The 25512-nt window shown below is 33.4% G+C and overlaps 1 protein-coding gene across 9 annotated transcripts in view; it reads right to left on the minus strand.

Moving 5' to 3' along the window:
- BCAS3 (BCAS3 microtubule associated cell migration factor) overlaps window positions 1–25512 on the minus strand; it is a 591123-nt gene that overhangs the window by 377706 nt on the left and 187905 nt on the right. For all 9 annotated transcript variants that reach the window (XM_059149981.1, XM_059149982.1, XM_059149978.1 and 6 more), the window contains exon 13: window positions 21377–21470. In XM_059149981.1, the coding sequence (XP_059005964.1) occupies window positions 21377–21470 (94 nt within the window). The remainder of the gene's footprint in view (window positions 1–21376; window positions 21471–25512) is intronic.

Raw genomic sequence — 25512 nt, forward strand, 5'->3', positions numbered from 1 at the left:
GATACATAGACATAAAATTGACTTTTTTTTATATTCTGCCAGCTCTAGCAAAGGTTTCTTTGTAGATTAGATGGAATTTTCTTTACAGAATATCATGTAGTATGTGACTAGACATAATTTCTTCCTTTCCAAACTACATGCCTTTTTCTCTTTTTCTTCACTTACTACATTTGCTGAGGAAAACAGGACTGGTGAGAAGCAATATTCATAACTTCCAAATTCTAAGACAAGTATTCAATCTTTAAGTATGATTTTAGCTGTAGGATTTTTTATAAATGCCCACTATAAACTTAAGGATGTTCCTTTCCAGTCGTAGTTTGTTGAGAGCTTTTACAATGAATGAAATGCTGAATTTTGTCCAGGGTTTTATACCTGTGAGATGATTATGTGGTCGTCTTCTTTACTCGATTAATACGGTGAATTTTACTAATGATTGATTATCAAATGTTGACCAAGCTCCACCTGGTCAAAATCCTTTATTATATGCTGTCAGATTCAATTAGCTAATGTTTTAAGATTTTCATGATGTGTTCCTGAGGGATATTCATTTGTAGGTTTCTAATCATGTATTTATCTGTTTTTAGAATCAGGGTAAAGCTGGTCCTATTGTGAAAGGTTCCTTATATTCTTATTTTCTAGAAGAGATTAGGGGAAAGTGCTATTATTTCTTACCTAGATATTTAGTAGAATTTGCCAGTGGGCCTTTCTGTAGTTGAACACTCAACAATTTTTTAAATTTAATTTCTTTGTAATTTAAATTTTATTACTTTAAAATGGAAAATTTGAGTGTTTAATTTAAATGTTCTTCTTAGGTGAATCACTTTCTGTAACTCAAGGAAATGGCCGGGTCTTTGGTGATGTCCACTTTTTCATTGAGATTATCAACAATTTGTTTTCTCTCTCTCTCTCTTTTTGCTCATTCTAGCTAGATGCTTTCAAGAATATTTATTTGGGTGTCACAGAGATATTTTCTTTCTTTCTTTCTTTTTTTTTTTTAAAGATTTTACTTATTTGAGAGAGAGAGCACAAGTTGCCCACTATAAACTTAAGGATGGTTAGGAAGGGGGAAGCAGACTCCCCGCCAAGCAGGGCACCTGATGTGGGGCTAAATCCCAGGACCCTGAGATCATGACCTGAGCCAAAGGCAGACACTTAACCAACTGAGCCACCCAGATGCCTCAACTGTCATTGATTTTCTTTCAATTTCATTGATTTCTCCTATATTCCTCCTTCTGCTATTAGTATATTCTGTTACTATATCCTTCATTCTTTTTAGTTTTATTTGCTTTCTTTTTTCCACTTTTTTTTTTAAATGTACATGAACTCACCACCCTGAGATCAAGAGTCAGATACTTAACCGACTGAGCCATTAAGGTACCCCCTTTTTCAACTTTAAGGGAGGCTTAGATTATTGTTTCAGGAACTTTCTTCTTTTTCAGGATACCATTTATTAGTATAAATTTTCCTATAAACCTGCTTTAAAATGGAATGAATTCCAAAAATTTGATACTGCCTTTTATTTTGCATTCAGTTCTAAATGTTTTCTAAATATTTCCTCTTTACTCATGGGATATTTAATATGTTGTTAAGTTTTTCCAAGTATTTGGGTATTTTTAAGGTATCTTTCACATATTGATTTTAGTTTAATTCTATTATGATAAGGAATTTGTTAAACCTTATTTTATATGAGACTAGACTAGACTAGTCCCACGTATACTTGAACAGCTGCAGTGTTATAAAGGTCAGTTAATTCAAGTTTATTGATAGTGTTGTTAGGATCTTTAATATCCTTTACATTAAAGAATATTAAATATATTTAATATTATTAAATATTATATAAATATACATATTATTTATATATAATAATTAAATATTATATAAATATATTATATTATATATACTGTATATATAATAATTAAATATATAAATATGTGGTTATATATTTATATAATTTATATAAATTTTTATATATACAAATTTATATGGATTATATAAATATATATAATAGTATATTAAAGGATATTAATATATATTTAATATCCTTACTGATTGATTGTCTACTTTCTTGTTCTACCACCACTGAGCAGAACTGAACATCTCCAAGTATAATTGTGGATATGTCTTTTTTTTTTTCAGTTATATAAGCTCCCTACACATTTAAGTCCATACACATTTAGGATTATTAGGACTTCTTGGTGAACAGCCTCTTTTATCGTGATGTCCCATTTCAACCCTGATATTTTCCTGTTTTGAAGTCTACTTTTTCTGATACTGATACCATCACTCTAGCTTTGTTTTGATTGGTTCACACATGGTATGTGCCTTTCCATTTTTTCACTTTTAAAATCAATATAAATATATTTATAAATATATTTAATATTTTATTTTATAAATATTTTATAAATATATTTAATATTCATATATAAATATTTATTTAAATTAATATGTTTAATTAATATAAATTATTTTGTTTTAGACAATAATTGAGGTCTAATTTGGGTTTTTGGTTTTTTTTAATCCAATTCTGGACTTTTTAAGTTGGTGTTTGTAGTTCATCACGTTTAGCCTAACTTACTTGTAGGGTTAAGTTTATAGCTACAATTTTATTATTTTTTTTATTACTTTTCTGACGGTTTCCTTGCATTTGTTGTTTCTCTGCTCTTGCTTCCTTCCTTTTTCTAGATAATTTCAATACTTTTAATATCCAATTTTAATTTTCCTATTATCTTTTTAAATATCTCTCTTACATTACATTTCTTTTTTTTTAATTAATTTTTTTATTTTTTATAAACATATATTTTTATCCCCAGGGGTACAGGTCTGTGAATCACCAGGTTTACACACTTCACAGCACTCACCAAAGCACATTTCTTTTTTTTTTTCTTTTTTTTTTTTCTTTTTCTTTTTTTTTTTTATTTATTTATTTTTTATTTTTATTTTTTTTTAATTTTTTTATTTTTTATAAACATATATTTTTATCCCCAGGGGTACAGACAAAGCACATTTCTATCGGTTATTCCAGGAACTATAATACACACATCCAAATTTGTGCATGTTTGTTTATATTTTGTCCAGAATTTATGTTTTCTGTGGGAGGAATAGTTTATTGGCTCACTCTGCTATGCCAAAAGCAGAATCACATTTTTTTTAACTCTTAAAATTTTTCTTGGTTGAAAAAAATGCTATGAAAGCATATTAAGTGCTAGTGGGAAGATTAAGGTAGGCATTGAAATGAAAAGATGAAGTATATGTGAGTTCGCTATCCACCTGGCTAATATAAGGTACAACTCTAGTCACTATGTTAAATTAAAAAATACCATACAAGATGTCAGTGTCCTGACTACTTCCAAGAGAATACATTTTAGATGATGAAAAGTGTCATTTACTGAGCTCTACTTCAAATGTGTAACAGTTTATGTAACATTGCCTCCCACTCTGCACCCAACTATGGTCATGAGTTCACTGACATATTTTATCTTCTTTCCATATTACTGTTGTTATCCAAACAATAAATTTCTAAGGTTGGGCATGAATGCTTAGTTATCCTTTTGTGGACAATACTTCTTCACTCCTCCTAGTTTTTGCTGAGTTATACTAAGTCTGAATTATCACAGTTCTGCTCGTGTGTTCTGATTTCACTTTTCCACAACAAAATGATTTTCTGAACATGACAAACAATTCAATGGAAACATTCTGACAGGAAAATGATGTACTTATAATACAAATATATGACTCACCTACTGAAGATAAACTCCATTTCTTTTAGAATCATATCAATATTTTACTCATAATAAGAACTCCAAGTCAAGTTAGCCAAATCAAGACAATTACTGTTTCACATGTGAATGACAATCACAAATGAACACTTTTCAATAAGCTCCCAGCTTTTCCAACTGACATTAACATCTGTCTAGTTTCTAATATCTAAAACAAATTCCGATTTTTAGAGAAATAGGCCACTGAAAATTTATCTTTATTACCTTCTGTGTATCCTATCTCAAGTAGTGCCTGGGTGGCTCAGTCAGTTAAGTGGCTGTCTTTGGCTCAGGTCATGATCTCAGGGTTCTGAGATTGAGCCTTGAGTAGGGCTCCCTGCTCAGTGAAAAGTTTGCTTTTCCCTCTCCTTCTGCCCCTCCCTCTGCTCATGCTCACTAGCTTGCTCTTACTCTCTCTCAAATAAATAAAAATATTTTTTAAATAGGTTTTCTTTTCCCACTTCCCCATGGAAGTGGTATAATCTATCAATGAGCTTTTTTTGATAAAATTTTAAAATAGTTAAGAAAAACTGGAAGAGCATAGAGGAAAGGAAGAAAAAGAGGAAAGGAAGAAATAAATAGTAAAAGTACTATACAATCATGTGCTTCCTTTTAATTTATAATTTCCTCTTTTGCACACATTCTGCTGGGAGAAATGACAAGCTTTTTTTTTTTTTTTTTTCTAGAAAACAACTTAAAAGGCCGATATACATAAAAGGAAAAACTTGTACAGAGTAGACTGTGGCTTGAGAACTATTTATGCAGCATCAGAAGACTAAACCAGACTCTAGCCTGGCCATAAACTAAACCCACGCCCCAAATGAGGTGCCAAGCCACAAAAAGCATTTGCGTCATCTGGGAATACAAGGAAAAGAAGGACTTCTAATTATAGGGCCTGGAAGCGGAAGCTTAGAGTGATTAGCTGTTTAGACGCTGTTGTGTGTTTATCTGGAAGCTTCCTCTCCCTCACTCTCAGCCTTAAGTTTGATAGATGAGCGTTAGCATTAGAGGGTGGGGACTGAAGCTGCTGATGGTACATGGCGTTCTCCAAAATCTGAGGTAGCTGGAGACTGAACATTAAGGCTTCTGCAGCCTCATAAGAACATAAATCTTTTCAACTGGGCGTCAGCTGGTTAGCCCAAAAAGCAAAATTAAAGAGTAGCAAACCTCCACTAGGCATATGCCATAAAATCTTGGAAACATGAGTAGGTATGTCTTTTTTAACATATCCTATTTATAACACCTCCCTAATTGTATGGTTCTTTATCACGTGCACACATATGAACTGGAAAACAAATTATCAGCTATTACATTCTCTTCCAAAAAGAGATATAAACACTGATCTACTGGGGCAAACAGAAATCATTACAGGAATTCAAAATGTATCACTCTAAAATAATTTTACATTTTGGTATTAATTCTTGTAAATTTAATACTTCCCCCATCAATACCTGTACAGATTAAAACTTATAAATTATTTAATTATCTTTCAAAGTTACTAGTCAAATTTGTAAACATAAAAGAAAAACAAAACTTAGTACTGATAAAAAAATCTTTTAGGTCTTCAAATTACATAAAACCACAATAATAAACTATGAAAGTCTGATTCATAGAACCTATAAACTGAATGTGAATACTTGAAAACAATGGTCTCAAAATTTCCCTGTGGGCAGCATTGATGTTAGCACATTTCTTAAGCTGCTTGAAGATGCTGATAATCAAACTCATCACTGTATTTTTCTACATTTGTGGCCCAGAATATATTAAATCTTTCTTAAATTTAAGCTGAAAAATCACTGTTAAAAGCACTGCATTACACACTGTTAGATGCACAAGGGATATGATTCATTTTATCCCTTCCTTAAGTTGCATATATCCACAACCAAGATAAATTAGACCAAAATCTCTGTTATGGTTCTTACTCATTTGTTCCATGTGGAAAAATCTAAAATCAATAATTGGTTTTCTAGTCCACTTATTTTATAACTTACTATCTCCATCTTCTTGCATTTTTAGGAATTTCAAGTTAAGTGTCCTAACATCTTCACTGGATCAATTAATTCGTTTTCTTCCCTTCACTTTGCATCATGTAATATTTAGGATTCTGAAGATATCTTTGACCATATTCAATGGGTTTTTATATTAAATATGCAAATATTCATTATTTTCAATGGTCTTTTCATCCAGGAGACATATAGGAAAAGTGGTGCATGTCTACGTATTTTTATTTTTCCAAATGGTTGAATACATTTTTTGGTCAGATGCCAAAATAGTTTTTAAGCTTTATTAACCTTCATTAATATACATTTACAATAAATGTACTCATTTTATACAGTTTGATGAGTCTGACAAGCATATACACCTACACTGTTGGCATCATCAAGACAGAGCACATGCGAAAAAAATTCCCTTGTGTCCACTTGCCAGTCCATCCCCTCCCCAGTGCATGGCCCCAGGCAACCACTGATTGGCTTTCTGTCATTATGAATTAATACTGCCTACATTAGAATTCCATGTAAATGGATTCACACAATATCTTGTTAAACCTACTACTGTGGCTAACAGTACTACATTCATTTATTTATATTACTGGGCAGTATTCCATTATACAGATATATGATCATTTATTTGTCCATTCAGCAATTGTTTCTAGTTTTTGACTACTCTAAAACTAACTCCTAGTAAGAGTCAAAAACAAGTCTGTGCGAACGTGTGTTTTTACTACGTGAATATGTAGGAGTAGAACTGTTGGCTCACATGTATGTTTAACCTGATCCAAAAAAAAACCCATGAAAATGCGTATTCAAAGTGGCTGTATCATTTTAACTTTCTCATGAGCTCCATAATTCATTAGCATTTGGTACTGTCAGTCTTTAAAATTCTTATTTATTTATTTATTTATTATTTTTTTCAGTCTTTAAAATTCTTAATCATTTCAGTGAGTATTTGGTGATTTCTTCTGGTTTTCGTATGCCACATTCCTTGATGACCAGTAATGCTGATCAGCTTTCCATGTGTTAAATGGCTATTTGCATATTTTCTTTTGTGACATGATTGTTCAAATCTTTAGCCTATTTTTAATTGTTTTGTCTTTTCATCACATATATCTATTTGTATGTATGATATATGACTATACACATATATGACACTCTCTCCCAGTTTATGGCACCCCAACTTATTTTCTTAATCATATCTTTCCCAAGATCCTTAATTTAATGAAAGCCAATTTTATGGTTTGTGTTTGGGTATCCTATCTAAAACATCCTTCTCTATCTCTCCTGGGTCACAATGATATAATCCTTTTGTTTTCTCTTTGAAGGTTTATAGTTTAAGCTTTTAAATTAAATCTATGATCAATTTAGAGTTCATTTTAGTATATGGTGGTAAGTAAAAGTTTGGGTTTTTTCCCAAGTGGATATCCCAGCTGTTCCAACACCACTGTTGAGACAACTTTACTATCCACACTGAATTACTATTTTGGTCAAATAATCAAGAAACCATGTGCATGGGATCAATTTTTGAATTCTACTCCATCCATCTATAACTATATTTGTCCCAAACTATCTTTTCTTTTCTTACTATCCATTTAGAGTAGGCCACTCACCTTTTCCAGATTGATTTGACTACTGTAGATTCTTTGAATTTCTATATAATTTTGGAAAAAGCTCGTGTTGATTACGTTTGGTTTAACCATTCACTTTTAATAAAGTGATCCATTAGTGGACAATATTAACACTAAAAGGATATCAAGGCATAAAGTGAGTAAATATTTTTATAAAAATATAATTTTCTTTCACAACTGAATGAGTTTTCTTACCCAATCATATTATAGTATCACAACATGGAGGGTCACTACAATGGCAAATGTAAAATTTTTAGATAAAGTAGAACTGGGAAGATAAGGAACTATTGTTTGGGAAGATTAATTTGATGCCTAACTTTATTCAGGAAAAGTTAAAGTTATCATACAATTTCAGAGTTTTATAACTCTAAAGGCCTTAGAATCAGCATGCCTTACTTCAATTAATAGATACAATTACTGAAACCCACAGTGAGAAAACCAAATTTGAGGGTCTAAAAAGTGTTAGCTTGTGTTGTATATTATTAGTACCAATACCTTATTGTCCTCAGAGAAAAATTATAAACACAGATACACACATACAACTATTACAGACAATACGTTTCAAATTGAGGTTAATAGGAATTTGGTAGACAGAGGAGGAGTAAAGTGAAATATCATGAAAAGCAGAAGACAGGAGAAGCAAAGAGGATATGATGCAGAGCAGTCTGCTTGGAACAGACAGTCTATGTATTAGGACTATAATATACAATTTGAAAGGTAAATTTGGAAATTAGGTATTTCCAAGGAATGCCATTCAATGTACTATGGGGGGGGTGGCGGTGTGTGTGTGTTTTTATGTGTGTGTGTGCACACGTGCATGCACGTATCAAGCTATATACTTAGCATTCATGCAATCTACATTTTGTAAGCTACAGTTCAATAAAAATGAAGACAAACCAAAACATAAAGGTAAGAGAACAAGATTAAAATTGGTCGTTTTATAGAGAGTGAATGGAGAGAGAGGAAAGACAGATGCTCAACAGAGCAGTTAGTTAAAATCCTACCCCTATGGGGCAGGGGAGGCGGGGGACACAATAAAACCTAAACAAAAAAAAAGCAACCAGAGAAGGATGCATAAGAAATACAGATTCATGGTGAGGGTCAAGAAAGAGGTCAATGAGTCTCAGATGTGCAGCCTGGCCAAATGGGTGGTCAAAGCACCATGAATCATGTATTCCAGAGCATATATATGACACTCTTAACAGATTTCAGTCAAGGGTCTAGCAGGGGAGATCAGAAACTATGTAACAAATAGTTATTAGATGAAAAATAAAAGTGATGATCATTAAACATTTTTATTTTGGGCATATTTGCAAATATGTCAAATATTAGCAAATTACCAACAGTCTCTCTGGAAATTAGATTTCATTACCTATCTACACTATTTCAAAACATGACTCCTTAATTACGTTTCAGAAAGAATATTCATAAGAACAACCACTGTCATAAAACAAAGATCACTGGGCAGGTAGGCACTCTTTGCACAACCTCATTCTACACATCTGTATCCATAATAGGTAAGTGTAATGGCTTTTTAGCCTGTCAGAAAGATATGGCTTGTGGGGTGGCTGGGTGGCTCAGTCGGCTAAGCATCTGATTCTTGATTTCAGCTCATGTCATGATCTAAGGGTTGTGAGATCAAGTCCTGTATCAGGTTCTGCTTGAGGTTCTTCTTCTCTCCCTCTCCTTCTGCTCCTCCCCCACTCTCTCTTTCTCTCTCTCAAGTAAATATCTTTAAAAAAAAAAAAAAAGACTTGAATAGTGAAATCAAAACCAACTATAACCATCAAAAACTTCCCACAAAACAATCAAAAGAACAAAGGGAAAGCCAAAAGACAAGTTCATTTTATTTTATTTTAAAGATTTTATTTATTTGACAGAGATCACAAGTAGGCAGAGAGAGAGGGGGGAAGCAGGCTCTCTGCTGAGCAGAGAACCCAATGCAGGGCTCGATCCCAGGACCCTGGGATCATGACCTGAGCCGAAGGCAGAGGCTTTAACCCACTGCCCCTAGTTCATTTTAAATTAAATAATTTTATTCTCATCTATACTGTTGGTACTCTAAAATGGCTTTTTTTGTAAAACCCATTATGTTTATTCTGAATACTGATATGGACTACTGTTTTTAACATGCTCCCTTTCATCATCCATTCCTACACCCAGTCCCCATTCCCATCCCTTTCTACCCTAAGTACCCATCCTATTGGATGTAATGTATGTCCTTTGGAATATATGTATCCTTGAGAAATATTTGCACTGTTTTCAGAGCAATGTTCAAAATAATTAACATATGGCAAGAGAACAGACAAATCTGAATGAGAACACTGAAACAAGCCTGAACCCAGGGGAGCACCAGAGCATTCTAGAGGAGAGGAAACTGGAAGGGACCACAAATATTCAAGCACTTCACTGCTTAACAACCAGTGAAGTTTTCCTGGTAAGCAAAAGTTAATTCACCCTTGGCTACTTTGCATGTATGTACTTGGCTATAAATATTCTTCTTTACTTTCTTCAAAATTTAATACTCAGTTTCAACTGTTATAGTTACACCTGTTATGGGCAGTACAGTGTTACAGATATGTGTGTGTGTGTGTGTATGTTTGCTTCACATTTTACATAGCATACATACATGTATTCTCATCTTTCATTAATCCTTTTAGAGCTAACTGAGCACCTTTGCTTAATTAACTAGAAATACTATGGCAGTCATGGTGGAAAAGGAGAAGGGCTCCCCCTTACTAATGGATACCCAGGACCCGGGGCTACATTAGGATATTAATGGGCTTTGGACATTTTGGCCTTTATGGACCCTGTCTTCAATGAAAAAATATTTAAAGTTGTATTTTATGATTACAGTTGCTGGTTTAAACATATATTAAAGTATCCCATTAGCGTAAAAGTTTATTTATTTATTTATTTATTTATTTTTGCTTTTAAAAGGAATTAAACATTTTGGTGGGGCCACAATAATAGCACAGGTCCTGGGTATGATGCCTACTGTACTTTATGGTAAGTCAAACCTGCAAAGTTCCCACTGACTCTCATACAAGTCCTGCGCCACAAAGAGAGAGCAAAGAGAACACATTCTTCAGGGAGTAATCCATTACATGAGTAAAACATATCATTTTATGAGATGACGACAGAAGAGAGTAACTACAAATCTAGAATGGAAACATCTCTTTCTTGGGGAGGGGGAGCAATAAAATCTCCAAGCTGCCTCTGCATTGTTAGTGATACAGTATAAGTGACTGGCAGTAACAAACCAGAAGCTGTCAGATGAGAGAAAAAATCTGAAGCCACATAATTCTGTAAATCTAAGGCATTATAGATGTTAATAAAAATCAAGACAAGGTATTTTCGTGACCACTCACTATGATTAATGGGGACAACTCTGTGCAAAAGAAAAAAAATATCCAACCTAAACTTTTTAAATGATTAACCCAAGACCACCATCACCTTTCAATATATAGCATTTAATTAACCAGAAAAATTTCAAGTCTGTTAAAGATGCAGTCAAGCATCCAAAGAGGTACATGTTTAATCTACTTTACTATAGACCCAACATTCATTTTCCTCTTATTAATGGATGGAAAAGCAATTTCCCTGCCAAGGAAGGGCAATTATTTAAAATGTAGATGTGCTGCATTTCACAGCTCTCAGCTACTCAGCTGGCAGAAATAAAGCCTCTGGAAAACAGATCAATTATTTACCAAATTAAAGACAACAGGTCTGTTTTAGAAATGTCAGGCTTACTGCATACGGTTGAGTATTTCTTTATTCTATTTCTAATTTTCAATTTAATTAATAAAAAATACTTGTCTTCTTTTATGTCAAAGACAATATACTTAATAATATGCCAATCTAGTGTACTTAGTTACACAAATATGATACATTTTCCATGGGATATTTTTAATATTTATGTTATATATTTCAGTCTTAAGTATATGTGATATGTTTCTTCATTTAATACAATTTGCCACCAGGGATCACTTCCATAATTTAGGGGAAACAATGATTCTTGCTCAAATCACAAACGAGAAATAATTTGGTTTTATTCAACAAATGAATAATTATGCTGAATTAATGCCTTATCTCTTCCCTGCCAGAGTTTTTCCATGATGATAATGAGAGAAAAGAATAATTAATTAATGTAAGTATTCAGTGTATACTTACTACCAACTATGTGAAAATTACCAGGCTAATAATAAACAATGCCTGGGGACAAAGTAAGAGCTTACCTCTAGCAGAAAACATGTTGAAAGAATACTCTCAATGGGTATAAGTAAATTTAAAGTAGGATGAGGTAGGTTAATAATAATAAAAACAATGTCAGCTGAATTTTGTGAGGCCTCATCATATTTTGGTATTGTTTTACGCACCATTATCACCCCTCATTTCACTGAAGAGAAAACTGAAGTTCTGGGGGTGATCCAAATAGACTAAGTAACTTGCCCAATTAAGTGGCAAGGTGGAGGGGGCATGACATTTTATTTAAGAGTCAAGCAGGTCTTCACAAAATGATATTTAAAGTGGGACTCAAGAGATAAAAAGGAGTTACCCTGGTAAGAGAGGATCTCAGAAGAGGAAAAATGATGCAACATGTTTAAGGAGCTGAAAAATTGTGTGGCTAAATGTTGGAGGGAAAGGGTAGGAGAAAAGGTTGAAGCAGTAAAGTTGTGTTGGGCTATAATACTTTTAGACAGCACAATACAAGATGAAGGTATAATTAATATTTAACATCTCTTACAAAATATTTGAGTATCTTAAAATGGAAGTAAACATATTGGAAAAAGTATGACACAACAATCATAAACAGAAGAACCTAGAATTGGGCTGTGAACAAGTAAGACTTTTTTAAAAAACTAAGAGTAACTGAATGATTCTTACATGTACTGTTGTGAACTCAGTATTTGTGCAGCCCCAAATTTCTATACTGAAACTCTTTTTTTTTTTAATAAAGATTTTATTTATTTATTTGACAGACAGAGATCACAAGCAGGCAGATAGGCAGGCAGAGAGAGAGAGAGGGAAGCAGGCTCGCTGCTGAGCAGAGAGCCCGATGCGGGACTCGATCCCAGGACCCTGGGATCATGACCTGAGCCGAAGGCAGAGGCTTAACCCTCTGAGCCACCCAGGTGCCCCTCTATACTGAAACTCTTAAAAACTCAAGCTATATGTGGAGATGAGGTCTTTAAGGAAGTAATTAAGTTTAAATCAGGTGATAGGGTGAGACCATGATCTGATATGATTAGTTTCCTTATAAGAAGAGCCATCACAAACCCTTGTACACCACTGGTAGGAATGTAAATTGGTGCAACCACTGTGAAAAACAATATGGAAGTTCCTCAAAAAATTAATAATAGAACACCCATATGCTATATGCACCCCTATGTATAGTACAGCCAAGATATGGAAGAAACCTAAGTGTCCATCAATACATGAATGGATAAAGATGTCATATATATTTATATATATATAATAAAGAATATTACTTGGCTATAAAAAAGGATGCGATTTTTGCCATTTGCAACATAGATGGAGCTAGAGGGTTACTATGCTAAGTGAAGTCAGAAAGAGAAATATCATATATCTCAATTAAATGTGGAATCTAAAAAAATGAAACAAATGAACAAATAAACAAATAAACAGACTTAAATACTGAGAACAAACTGATGGTTGCCAGAGGGGAGGTGAGGGGGATAAGCAGAAGAGATAAAGGTTAAGAGGTACAAACTTCCAGTTATAAAATAAATAAGTCAGGGAGATTAAAAGTACAGCATAAGGAATATAGCCGGTAATACTGTAATAATGTTGTATGGTGACAGATGGTGATTACATTATCACGGTGAGCACTAAGTAAGGTAGAGAATTGTCAAATCAAGATATTACACACCTGTAACTAATAGAACAATCAATTATATTTCAATTTAAAAAAAAACAAAAATAAAATTTAAAAAGAGAGACCACAGAACTAGCTTCCTCTATCTCTCCTTGCTCCCCTACACCAAAGAAAGGCCATGTGAAGACACACTAAGAAGGTGACTATTTGTTAGTCAGGAAGAAACACCTCACTAGAAATCAAATCAGCTGGAACCCGGTTCTTGGACTTCTAGCCTCCAGAACTGGGGGAAAAAATGCTGTTGTTTAAGCCCCCCAGTCTATGGTATTTTGTTATGACAGCCTGAGCTAATACAGGTACACAGGTTACTGTCTACATCTAGTGTCTTCAACATTTTACCTGCTCCAATGACCAGCAAAGAGGATTTGGGGTTGAATTTGTAAAATCAAAAGAGACCACTGTTCTTATCCTATAACCAAAACAAAACCAATAAAAAAAAACCCTGAAGTATTTTAAAAAATCAACTTGAAAATTCAATACAAAAAACATAAATAAAAGTAGTTTCTCTTACATCAAGCAGAACAGCAGGAGGAAGAAAAATCCACAATATGTGAGGGCAAGAAGAACTCAGCAACCTTTTTAAAAATTTTCAATGGCTCCATTTGAGCTGATAACCATAAATTAGAATGATGCCCCCCAAAGCACAACTCTGTACTCAACTAACCAAAAGGATCAGATTAATAATGCTTTAATGGGGTACCCAGGTGGCTCAGTTGGTAAAGCACCTGCCTTTGGCTCAGGTCATGATCTTGGGGTCCTGGGATCAAGCCCCATGTCAGGCTCCACACTCAGTGGTGGGGTATGCCCCCTCAAATAAATAAATATTTTTTAAAAGATTAATAATGTTAAAAGAGAGCTGACATTAGAAAATAAATAGACAACTGTCAAACTAACCTATCCCGTCTAGTTGAAACATTCCTGAAAATTATGGGCAAGATGCAGATATTCCCATGCAGAGAAAAACTAAAAAAGTCATCTTCAGGGGTGCCTGGGTGGCTCGGTGGGTTAAAGCCTCTGCCTTCGGCTCAGGTCATGATCTCAGGGTCCTGGGATCAAGCCCCGCATTGGGCTCTATGCTCAGCGGGGAGCCTGCTTCCTCCTCTCTCTCTCTGTCGCTTCACTGACTACTTGTGATCTCTGTCTGTCAAATAAATAAATAAAATTTTTTAAAAAGTCATCTTCATCAGAGAATCCAGAAATAGCCCACAGAAGTATGTTACTTTAATAAGAAAAGTGCAAAAGAAATTCAATGGAGAAAGAATGGGACCTTGAAAAAAATGATGAAGTATCACCTGAATATCCACAAGCGAAAAAACAAACAAACAAATGAACCATGACCTAGTCCAATATATTATACAAAAACTAACACAAAATGGGGAACCTGAGTGACACAGTAGGTTAAGTGTTCAACTTCTGATTTCAGCTCAGGTCATGATCTCAGTGTCCTGAGATCAAGTCCCGTATCAGGCTCCACGCTGGCCAAGAAGCCTGTTAAGATTCTTTCTCCCTCTCCCTCTGCACCCCCACCAAAAACTAACACAAAATGGATGAATTTAAATATAAAATGTAAAACCAGAATACTATTAGAAAATCACATAAAGAGAAAAGTCTTCAGGCCCCAGATTGGTGCACCATTTTTAGACATGAACACAAAAACTGAAATGATTTTTTTAAATTGGATTGGACAAAAAAGTAAGTAATTTTGCTCTGCAAAAAAAACCCTGTTAGATAAAAATACAAACTCCTCGCTGGGAAGAAATATTTCCAAATCATCTTTCTTACCTGTATCTAGTATTTATAAAATAAAAAGTGGTGAGAAGAGCAAATACCAGAAAGGGTGTAGAGAAAGCATGTCTAGGGGATTAAAGGAAAGTATGAGAAGTATGTCTCACCAAATAGAGAATGTCAATAAAGATAAAATATTATAAAAAGGAAACATACAGAAATTCTGGAGTTCAAAGGACAATAACTTCAATAGAGGGGCTCATACAGCAGATCTGAACCAGGCAGAAGAAATCAACTGAGATCATCTAGTTTGAGACAAAGAGAATTTTGAAAAAAAAAATGAAGAGAGCCCCTGAGACATAGAAGAAGACTGATCGATAAGTAGAAAAGAAGGAAAAAAAGGCAGAAAAAAAGGTTTAAAGAAATAATAACTGAGAAGTCTCAAATAATGATGAAAAACATTAAGGCAATGAAACTATTTGGCAGGATACTACAAAGGTATATACATGTCAATTTTAATTTGTCAAGACAGAGAATGTGTGAACACCAAGAGGGCACCTAAGGTAAACGACAGATTTTGGTTGATAATGATGTGTCAATATAGGTTCATCACCTATAACAATACTACCACTGTGGTGTAGAATGTCAATAGTATGGTCAGTTTGGGGTGAGGGCAGGATTATATGAAAGTTCTCTTGTACTTTCTAATTTTGCTGTGAACCTGAAACTGCTGGAAAAACTAAAGTTCATTAATTTAAAAAAAAAAACTGCAGAAATAGAAAACATTCCTCTTTGTGTATCTAAATCACTGAAAGCAACAAATTTACACCACCCATAGTGAAATCTGCCTAGATCTGAGCACTGGCGGCCTCTCTGGCACTTCCAACCAAATCATAAATGTTGCCATTAAAATATTTGTTCTAATTCAGGACTCAGAGTCAAAGCTAATAAACAAGAATGGGAAGGAGAAACTGAAAAACAAACTGCTTGCGGCTGCTGAACTAGAAGTTTCACAATGCTATTTAACGGCAGCCCATAATTTCTTTGCTGAATAGGCCCATACAAGACCGAATGGCATACCACCCAGTCAAACAACTAATGTTTTCTCCTTACTACACTTTGGAGTATTATTTCGTCATGTACATTTTACACTGTTTTTAAAATTTCTCAGGTGGACAACAGGTCTGGTTTCTTCTTGTATTCTGATGTATGCCCAGGACATTTTAGTAATTCTGTCATCCAAAAATATGCCTTTCTAAAAAGAAAAAAAAAGAAAAAGACTGAAATTTATTTATATTCTTAAGTATAACAGAGATAGGTTCAGGTAAATGGTTAGAGAAAGATAAGGTTTAAAAACAAAAATACAAAATCAACATTTTTGTTGTGTTTTGTTTGGTTTTTAACGAACTTCCCTAAACTTGTAAAAAGTATTCTAACAAGCACTGTTATTATTATTATCCACACTATGTACCCCATGAGAATGTCTTTAACCAAATAAAAGATTAGAAGAGCAAAACCGTTAAAACTTACTGATACAAGCAAATTTAGAAGCACATATGGATACATGTAAAGAAAAACTGGAAGCTGTTACTAGAGGATCTACAAGTTATATTTTGAAAAAGCCAATTTAAGCAAAAATATCATAAGTACTATGTAAGAGCCACTTAAATTACATACCTTTCTACAAACCACCAACTGATAGAAGTTCAAAAGCTAATAAAACTAAATCAACCAGAGAACAGAAAACTGTCTCATTTTATAGCATAAGTAAATTTTTTGGAGGGCTTAAAGATCAATAGAAAATACATCATTTGATCTCCCAAAAATATTTTTTAAAACTGTAAGTAACTAAAGGAGAAAGTAACAACCACTAAGGTATCTGTGCATTTACAAACAGCAATGCAGCCTCTTGCTTCAAACATTTCACATGTAAGTAAGTATATATGTCTCAGTCTGAGAGGGTTAAGATAAAACAAGAAATATAATACAGAAACTAGACAAGCAAAATAAAATGTCACATAATCACAGGAGCTGGATAATAGTAGCCACAGCTGAGTCTGACGTCCTTATATAGAAACAATTCAGACACTGATCAGTTTAAAAAAAAAAATTCGAGGCTTTCAAATAATTGAGAACTGAATCTTTTATAAACACACTTGCTTATACTCAAGCCATAACAGTCATATTCTGAGTAGCAAAAATACTCAGAGCTGAACAGTAAATAACTAAGATGAATTGCAAGCAGTTGAATGAAATCTCTACCATCTTCTATGAAAGATTTTGCAAACCAATTTTGTGAGTGGTTGCTGAGTTATGAACCCTCCATTTAATTCAAATATTTAAACAGGTACAAAGCATTTATAAAATGTTGCAGAAATAAGGACACGTTGAAAAATACATCTGCCACATAATAAACAGAGGAGTCCACTGTATAGACTCCGCTTCACAATCTATGTCAAATGTGCCATATTTTTCTTGCCTCATTCATTCAACTAATTTTATTTCTATACCAGACACAGAATCATTATTTCCTAGCTAACCATCTTTTAGGTTAGAATTTAGAACTGACTTCCTTTGAAGAACTTTCCCCAGTAGTCGAAAAAAGTTAATATTCATCTCCTGCCATTCTGTCCTTACTCCACAAAGGATTTTCCTTCCTTGTTTTTAAGTCTCTATCACACCAGCAGATTCCATGAGTAGGGAATGTCACTTGTTAACTCAATCACCAAGCCTGAGTCAGTCAATATGAATGGCATCTCCAGTGAGAGAATTAGCTTCCAAAGTGTTTTGCAAGGTGAAATTATACCAAACATAAACCTTTGGATAACAGGCGCTTAACATTCTAGTGCCATGAACCTTTTTAACAATATGGTGAAGCTTAGGAACATCTTTCTCAGAATAATATATTTTTAAGACAAAGTAAAACACTCGTGATTTTAAAAACTGGCATACAGAGTATGCGTTTTTTGATATATATTAAAATACAGAGTCTACCATAATTTTGAACCATAAGCCGTACTGAGAGAATTATATAAATAAGATAGAAATGATGTAAAAACATGTTACTTTTATTGCTCATACTCATAGGTACAGCTAATATTTCATTGCTTTATTTTACATATTCATAAGTGAAGGAAACTTTCATCAGTTATTAGAAAAAATAAAGATGTAGTTTTTTTCCTAAGTTCAAAAACTCTCTCTGAATTTTATCCATGGACCTTCCAGATCCTAGATAGAAGTTAAAAAGCCTCGTTTGAGATTCAAAAAAAAGGGATCTTAAAACTCATGAAATAGTTCTCATTAAACGATCCCCCTCCAAGAAATTAAAAAATTCACTGTAAGACTGACTTAAGAATCCAAGAGCAGAAGAATGTCAATTTATATGTTTTAGAGAGGTTATATACACACCAAAGGAATGATCTATAAAAGAAATAATTGATAAGCTGGACTTCATTAAAATTAAATAAGTCTGATCTTCAAAAACAATTTCAAGAGAATAAGAAGACAAACGAAAGACTACAAGAAAGTATTTATAAAACACATATTTAATACAAGACTGTTATCCAAAATATACAAAGAAATCTTAAAAGTCAACAATTAAAAATTGAACAACCGAATTAAAAATGAACAAAAAATCTGAACAGATTCCTCATCAAAGAAGTTATAAAAATGGCAAATAAACTATGGTATGTCCACATAATGGAATGCTATTTATCACTAAAAAGAAATGAGCAATCAAGGCATGAAAAGACATGGAGGAGATTTAAACACATATTAGTAAATGAAGGAAGCCAATCTGAAATGACTATATACAGTAAGATTTCAACTATGTGACATTCTGGAAAAACTGAAACTATGGAAACAGTAAAAGGATCACTGGTTGTGAAGGGTTAAGGGAGGTAGTGATGAACAAGTACAAAGGGGATTTTTGGGGCAGTGAAACTAATCTGTACTGTACTATTATATGTTTGCCAAAATTGATAGAATGCACAACACCAAGAGGGAACCCTAATGTAAAGTGGAGCCCAAAGGTTAGGTAGGAAAACAAATATTTAAAGAAATGATTACTCCAAGATAAGTCTTATCATAGAATTATACAACTAGCGCATTAGGAACACAAAAAAAGTAGTTATAAATATAAAAATTCTTTTTTTTTTAAGATTTTATTTATTTATTTGACAGAGAGAGATCACAAGTAGGCAGAGAGGCAGGCAGAGAGAGAGAGAGAGAGGAGGAAGCAGGCTCCCTGCTGAGCAGAGAACCCGATGCGGGACTCGATCCCAGGACCCTGAGATCATGACCTGAGCCGAAGGCAGCGGCTTAACCCACTGAGCCACCCAGACGCCCCATAAATATAAAAATTCTTAATCTTACCATAAAAAACACTAATTTGGGAGTTCAAATAGAAATCAAATAAAAATGTACATCAAAATTATGAAATCATAGAAAACTATAGTTAGACAATGATAGAGATAACTAAAACATTCTTTAGGTTATATAGGATGTTCTTATTTTAATGGAAAGCCACAGGCAGGAAAAAACACAGCTTCCAATGTCTGAAGCACTCTGACTATGGTAATATGAAATATACATTAATACAAAGGAGATATGACATAACAGATGGACTATCAAAATGAGTCATACTGGTTATTCCAAGTAGAGTGCTGTAAGTGACATAACTTCCAGATTGTTTCTTCAAATTTAACTTAATTCCCATAACATTCAGAGCATTTCCATAAATCTTTGTCTTCATTAATTAAATCAATCCTACTGATCAACAATCACTGGAAAATCTTTCTCTCTATCAAAAATGACTTATTAAGATATTAGAAGGGAGATTATTCAAAATACTCTATATTATCCTCTTACCATCATTCTTTATTTGAAAAGATGAAAAGGGAAAAAAGATGAGTCTTTCCATCAATTTTAACTAATAGGATCATTTCTACAGAATAAGATAAAAATGACAATCTCCTTAGATCCATCAACTGAAAGGATAAGATCAGAAAAGATTGTAAGTTTATGAAGATTATTTCAGCTCTGAAAGCAAAAGAGCAATTTTACCTTTTACTTAAAAACAAAGCATTTTAAAAATAGTTCCACCAGAGTGGAAGTACACCACTCTAAGTATTAAATCAATTCCTAACCATGAAAATTGGTAAAGAGAAAGAATTACGTGTGTATCTTAGCCTTCTCATACAAGAGAACTATGGTTCATTCCTGGCTGATGAGAAAAAACTGTTTTTTTTTTAATAGAAGAACAGCAGTTAATCATGCAGAAAACATGACAAAAGTAGAAAAACCACCATTCTACAGATTTCCACTTAACAACACTATTAAGTAAAAAGTTGTTTCAGAAATGAAGCCAAAATACCACTCTACAGATTACTTGCTAATCTCCACAAGAAAAACTTACTCCAATATGTAGATATTTTGATGAGCTACTAACATATCCATGTGATCAAACACAGTACCACATTACATATTTTGTAGGACACATTTTTTAAACAATTGGGAAATTTTCAATTATGGTTTGGATATCAGATACTATAATGTGTTAACCTTTTGAACTATAATATCTGGTTACATGGGAAAAGGCCCTTATTCTTAAGAAATAAATGATTAATTTATAGTCTGGTGAAATGTTATCATCAAGTATGTAACTTAAATTCAAATGATTCGACAAAATACAATATGCCTATGTATATATATTACACATACCATGGGTGTACACATATATACATATATATAATACATATGAAATGTGAACACCTATTTAATCAAAGTGGTGATACAAGCATCATTACTATACCATCTTTTAAATCAATTTTTATGTTTGAAACCTTATGTAACAAAAAGTTTGGTGAAAGAAAATGAATAGTAGGGCATTCCATATACTATAACATCTCTCCTTAACAAATTCCTTAAGAACAAGCAGAAAAATAGACACTACCACCAAAAAGTAGGGGAAAATACACGTAGTTTATAATATGCTACAAAATGAAAAAGAAACGAAGTTACAAGGAAAGTGTCACTTACATGCATTAATATGTAGTCTGGAATATTGAAATTCTTGGCTTAAATATAATACAGAAATTAACACAACTCAACAGCACTGTTTACAATCTTCTTGAGAACAAAACTAATGATTAGAGGATTTCTAAATTTTTATTTTAAATTACTTCATTCAAGAACCACCTACTAAACACTAGTTACTTTTCTGATATACACTGACCCATATAATAAAAGTCAGAGTCCATAGTTCATATTTTCCATTTCTAAAAACAAACAAACAAACAAAACTGGTTGAAAAACCCATGATATAAATGCCAAAAAAACAAGCAAACAAACAAAAAAAACCACCCAAACACATACCACTCGTATTAAACGCCATACAGCACACTGGTTTTTCATGAGCAGGAAAGTGGGCCACAATACCATCACTGTCAGAATCCTCGCTCACAAGCACCTTTACAGAAAGAAAGAAATGGAAATTAAGCTTTACTCACCAATCACTGAGCCTGAGGTATACACAGCTACACTACAATACCCCTGACCAAATAACATGCTTCCACTATATAGGAAGATTATTCTTGTCACTAGAAGGTGAGAATGCCACTTTAGGAATGAGGAAAAGATATAAAATGCCCCAGCAGATCAATCATAGAAAGTTGACCAGCTTTACTGTAAATGACAGAGACAATAATTTATTGAAGTAGAGGTTTAGAAAAAAAATAAAAAGCATAAAATCAGCCATGTAGAGCTTCCTCTAAAGAACACACACTTCTTATTGTGTGATGGCCTGCTGGAAAATACTGGCTCACGACTAGGTTATCATTGGGTCATAATACTCAGACATAAGTAATTTAACCAATAAATATTTTTTAAAGAGTTTGTTTATTTATTTGTGAGGGAGAGCGAGCAAGCATGGGCACAAGCAAGGTGAGCAGCAGGCAGAGGGAGAAAGAGGACCCTGATGAGCAGGGATGCGGGATTTGATCCCAGGGTCCTAGCATCATGACCTAAACTGAAGGCAGATGCTTAACTGACTAAGCCACCCAACGTGTCCCTAAATAATTTAATCAAAGTACACCAGCAACTAATCCTACATTGGCAATGTTAATTTTTCTGTTAGTGTGAAAAGTTTTACAAAGGTGTAATTCACATATCATAAAGTTGCCTGTTTTATGTTTATAATTCAATCATTTTACACAATACTGTAACCATTACAGCAATCCATTACATACAAGTATCTGATTTGTCATCCTTTCCTATCTTAATGCTTTAATTTTCTTGCCTTATTGCTCTGACTCGAACCTGCAATTCAGTGAAGCCACAGGTTTGTCAATTTTTTTGTGCATGGATCATTACTGCCATCTTAACAATATTTGAGTGTTCAGTTCAATATATTAAGTATAGTCACACTGTTTTGTAATGGATTTCTAGAACTTTTTCATCTTGCAACACTGAAACTCTATACCCACTAAAAACTAATTCTTCTTCCTCCTTTCCCAGCCTTTGCTAACCACCTTTCTATTTTCTGTTTCTATGATTTTAAGTATTTTAGAGTCAAAATAATGGAAAGAATAGAGCATTTGCACTTTTATGACTGGATTATTTCCCTTAGCAAAATGTCCTCAAGGCTTGTCCATGTTGTAACATGTCACAAGATTCCCTATTTTGAAGGCTGTATAATATTATATAGTGTGTATATATCACATTTTCCTTTACTCACTCACCTAGTGATAGATATATGGATTGCTTCCACATCCTGGTTACCATGAATATGCTGCAATGAATGTGAGTGCATAAATATATCTTTAAGATCCTACTTTGAATTCTTTTGCATGTAAACCCAGAAGCCAGATTGCTGAATCATACGATAATTCTATTTTTATCTTTTTGAGGATCAACTTTGTTGATCTTTTCAAAGAACCAATTTTGGACTTTCCCCAATATTGTACTATTTGCTATTTTATTGACTTCTATTCATAACTTTAGTATTTATTTCATTTGTTTTGCTTGGTTATAATCTACTCTTCTTTTTCATATTAGAAAAAAAGAAAAGTGAAGACTATTACTTTCAGACCATTTTTCTTTCCTACTAAAGCATTTAAAGCTAAACATTTCCTCTATACAAAGGAAGAGCTGCACTTCATAAATTCTGATATGTTCAGTTTTTATTTTCATTCCATTCAAAATACTTTCTAATTTCCTTGAGATTCCTTCTCTGACTCATGAGTTATTTATAGGTAGGTATGTTGTTTTATTTCCAAATATTGGGAGATTTCCATAATTTCATTCTGTTATTGATTTCCATAGTTCACAGGGAACATACTTTGCATGATTTTAATCCTTTTAAAGCTATTTAGATTTGTTTTATAGCCAATTGTAAGGTCTATCTTGGAAAGCATTCCAGATGTTCTTGAAAAGAATGCAAATTCTACAGGTTTGGGGGCGGGAATGTCACATTGTGCTGGTTGATAGTGTTAATTGAGTCTTATAAATCTTCACATATTTTGTCTAGTTTTTCCTATCAACTATGACAGCAAAGTATTTAAATCTCAAGCTGTAAAGTTAGCTATAATTTCTCCTTTCAATCTGTTGGATTTTGCTCAATGTTTGCTGGCTATGCTGTAGGTGTCCACACATTAATATTTGTTTTATCTACTTATTACATTGACCCTATTGTTACTATGAAAGATCTTTCTCTCTGGCAATATTTCTTGACTTTCTAATTTGTCTGATATTAATATAGCCACTCCAGTCCTATCATGGTTATTGTTTGCATGGTACATTTCTTCAATCCTTTTACTTCAGCCAATTATGTCTTCAAATCTGAATGATTCTGGCCTGATAATCACTGTCTTTTAACTTGAGTCCATTTATAGTTAATATAACTATGTACATAATTGGATTGAGGTCTGCCATTTTGCTAATTATTTTGTCTCAGGTGTTTGTTGTACCTCTGATCCTCTTGTGTTAATTATTTTTAAAGTTACCATTTGAATTCCTCTGTTAATTTTTTGGAGTAATTTTTAGTGGTTGCTGTATAGTTTACAAGGTACTACATAGATTATAAGACTGTCCATTAATTATAAACTTAATTGGAATAAAGCATAGCTCCTTGCTCCAGTATAGTTGCATTCCCTCCCCATTCTTTTGTGTTACTGTTGTTATATGTATTATCAATTGAGAAACATGTTATAATTATTCCCTAAAGCAACTGTCCACATTTAAAAGAAATTAAAGGAAAAGAAAGATAAATATTTATATATTTTGTTTCCTCAAATGTTTTTCTGCCCCTTTCTCACCTCTCTTTCTGAGACCCCAATTACACATATGTTGGTACCTTTGATGTTGTCCTAGAGGTCTCTGAGGCTCTACTTACATTTCACTAACAATTTTCCTCTCTGTTCTTCAAATTGGCCCCAATCTCAGGCTAGCAGGGCTACACATTATCCTTTAGTCATCACCTACCAAGTTTACTAATGAAAATAATCCAAATCAAGTAAATCATCTGGTTAGAAGGGAAATGGCTTGTTCACCTGTCCCACTTTACTCTGATAAAACTGTCACACTTACCAAGCTCCAGGCAGATGTGAATAAGAGCAGCCTCAGGCAAAAAGGCCATTATCTCCTATCACTGTTATCCAAATTCTAAAATCTTTACATGTTTATCATTACATTCTTTTTTGGTCTATATCCAGAGTCCCCAGATAGCAATTTTTGAAAATTCTTTCAAGTTATATACTTATTTTCTAGGGAGAAGATTTGCTTACCTCTTCACCATAACTGATAGTCATTCCCCAATCACAGTAAATTTATACATTAAAACCACCATTTAATTCATTTTAATAATGTATAAATTTAATGCTTAGTAAATTTATACAACTGCATAACCATTACCACATTCTAGATTTAGAATTCTTCCATCACCCCAAAAAATGTCTTCATATTAACTCTACAGCAGGTCTCTACCTCTAAGCTCCAGGCAATCCCTATGTACATTTTATTTCTTTTGTCTTTTCTAAAATTTTTGTAAATTTTTCATATAGACAGAATCATGCAGGAGGCTCAGTCAGTTAAGCGTCTGCCTTCGACTCAGGTCATGATCCCAGGGTCCTGGGATCAAGTCCTGTATCAAGCTCCCTGCTCAGCAGGGAGCCTACTTCTCGCTCTGCCTGCTGCTCTCCCTGCTTATACTCTCTCCCTCTGACAAATAAATAAATAAGATCTTTAAAAAAAAAAAAAAAGAATCATGCAATTTGCCTTCTATTTTCTTTTACTCATTCATTTCTTTATAGTTCAACCATGTTGTTTCAGGAATTCATTTCTTTATATTGCTAAGTTGTACTCCACTGTATGGAGGTATCACAACATGTGGGTTCACCCACCAATTCTTGGCAATTCTTGGCAATTTGGATTATTTCTAGTTGGTTACTATGATGCATAGTCTGTTATGAATATCTACGTATACATATTTTTCTGAACATGCTTTTATTTCTCTT

The sequence above is a fragment of the Mustela lutreola genome, chromosome 15 (genome assembly GCF_030435805.1).
Source record: "Mustela lutreola isolate mMusLut2 chromosome 15, mMusLut2.pri, whole genome shotgun sequence".
In the NCBI taxonomy this organism is placed as follows: domain Eukaryota; kingdom Metazoa; phylum Chordata; class Mammalia; order Carnivora; family Mustelidae; genus Mustela; species Mustela lutreola.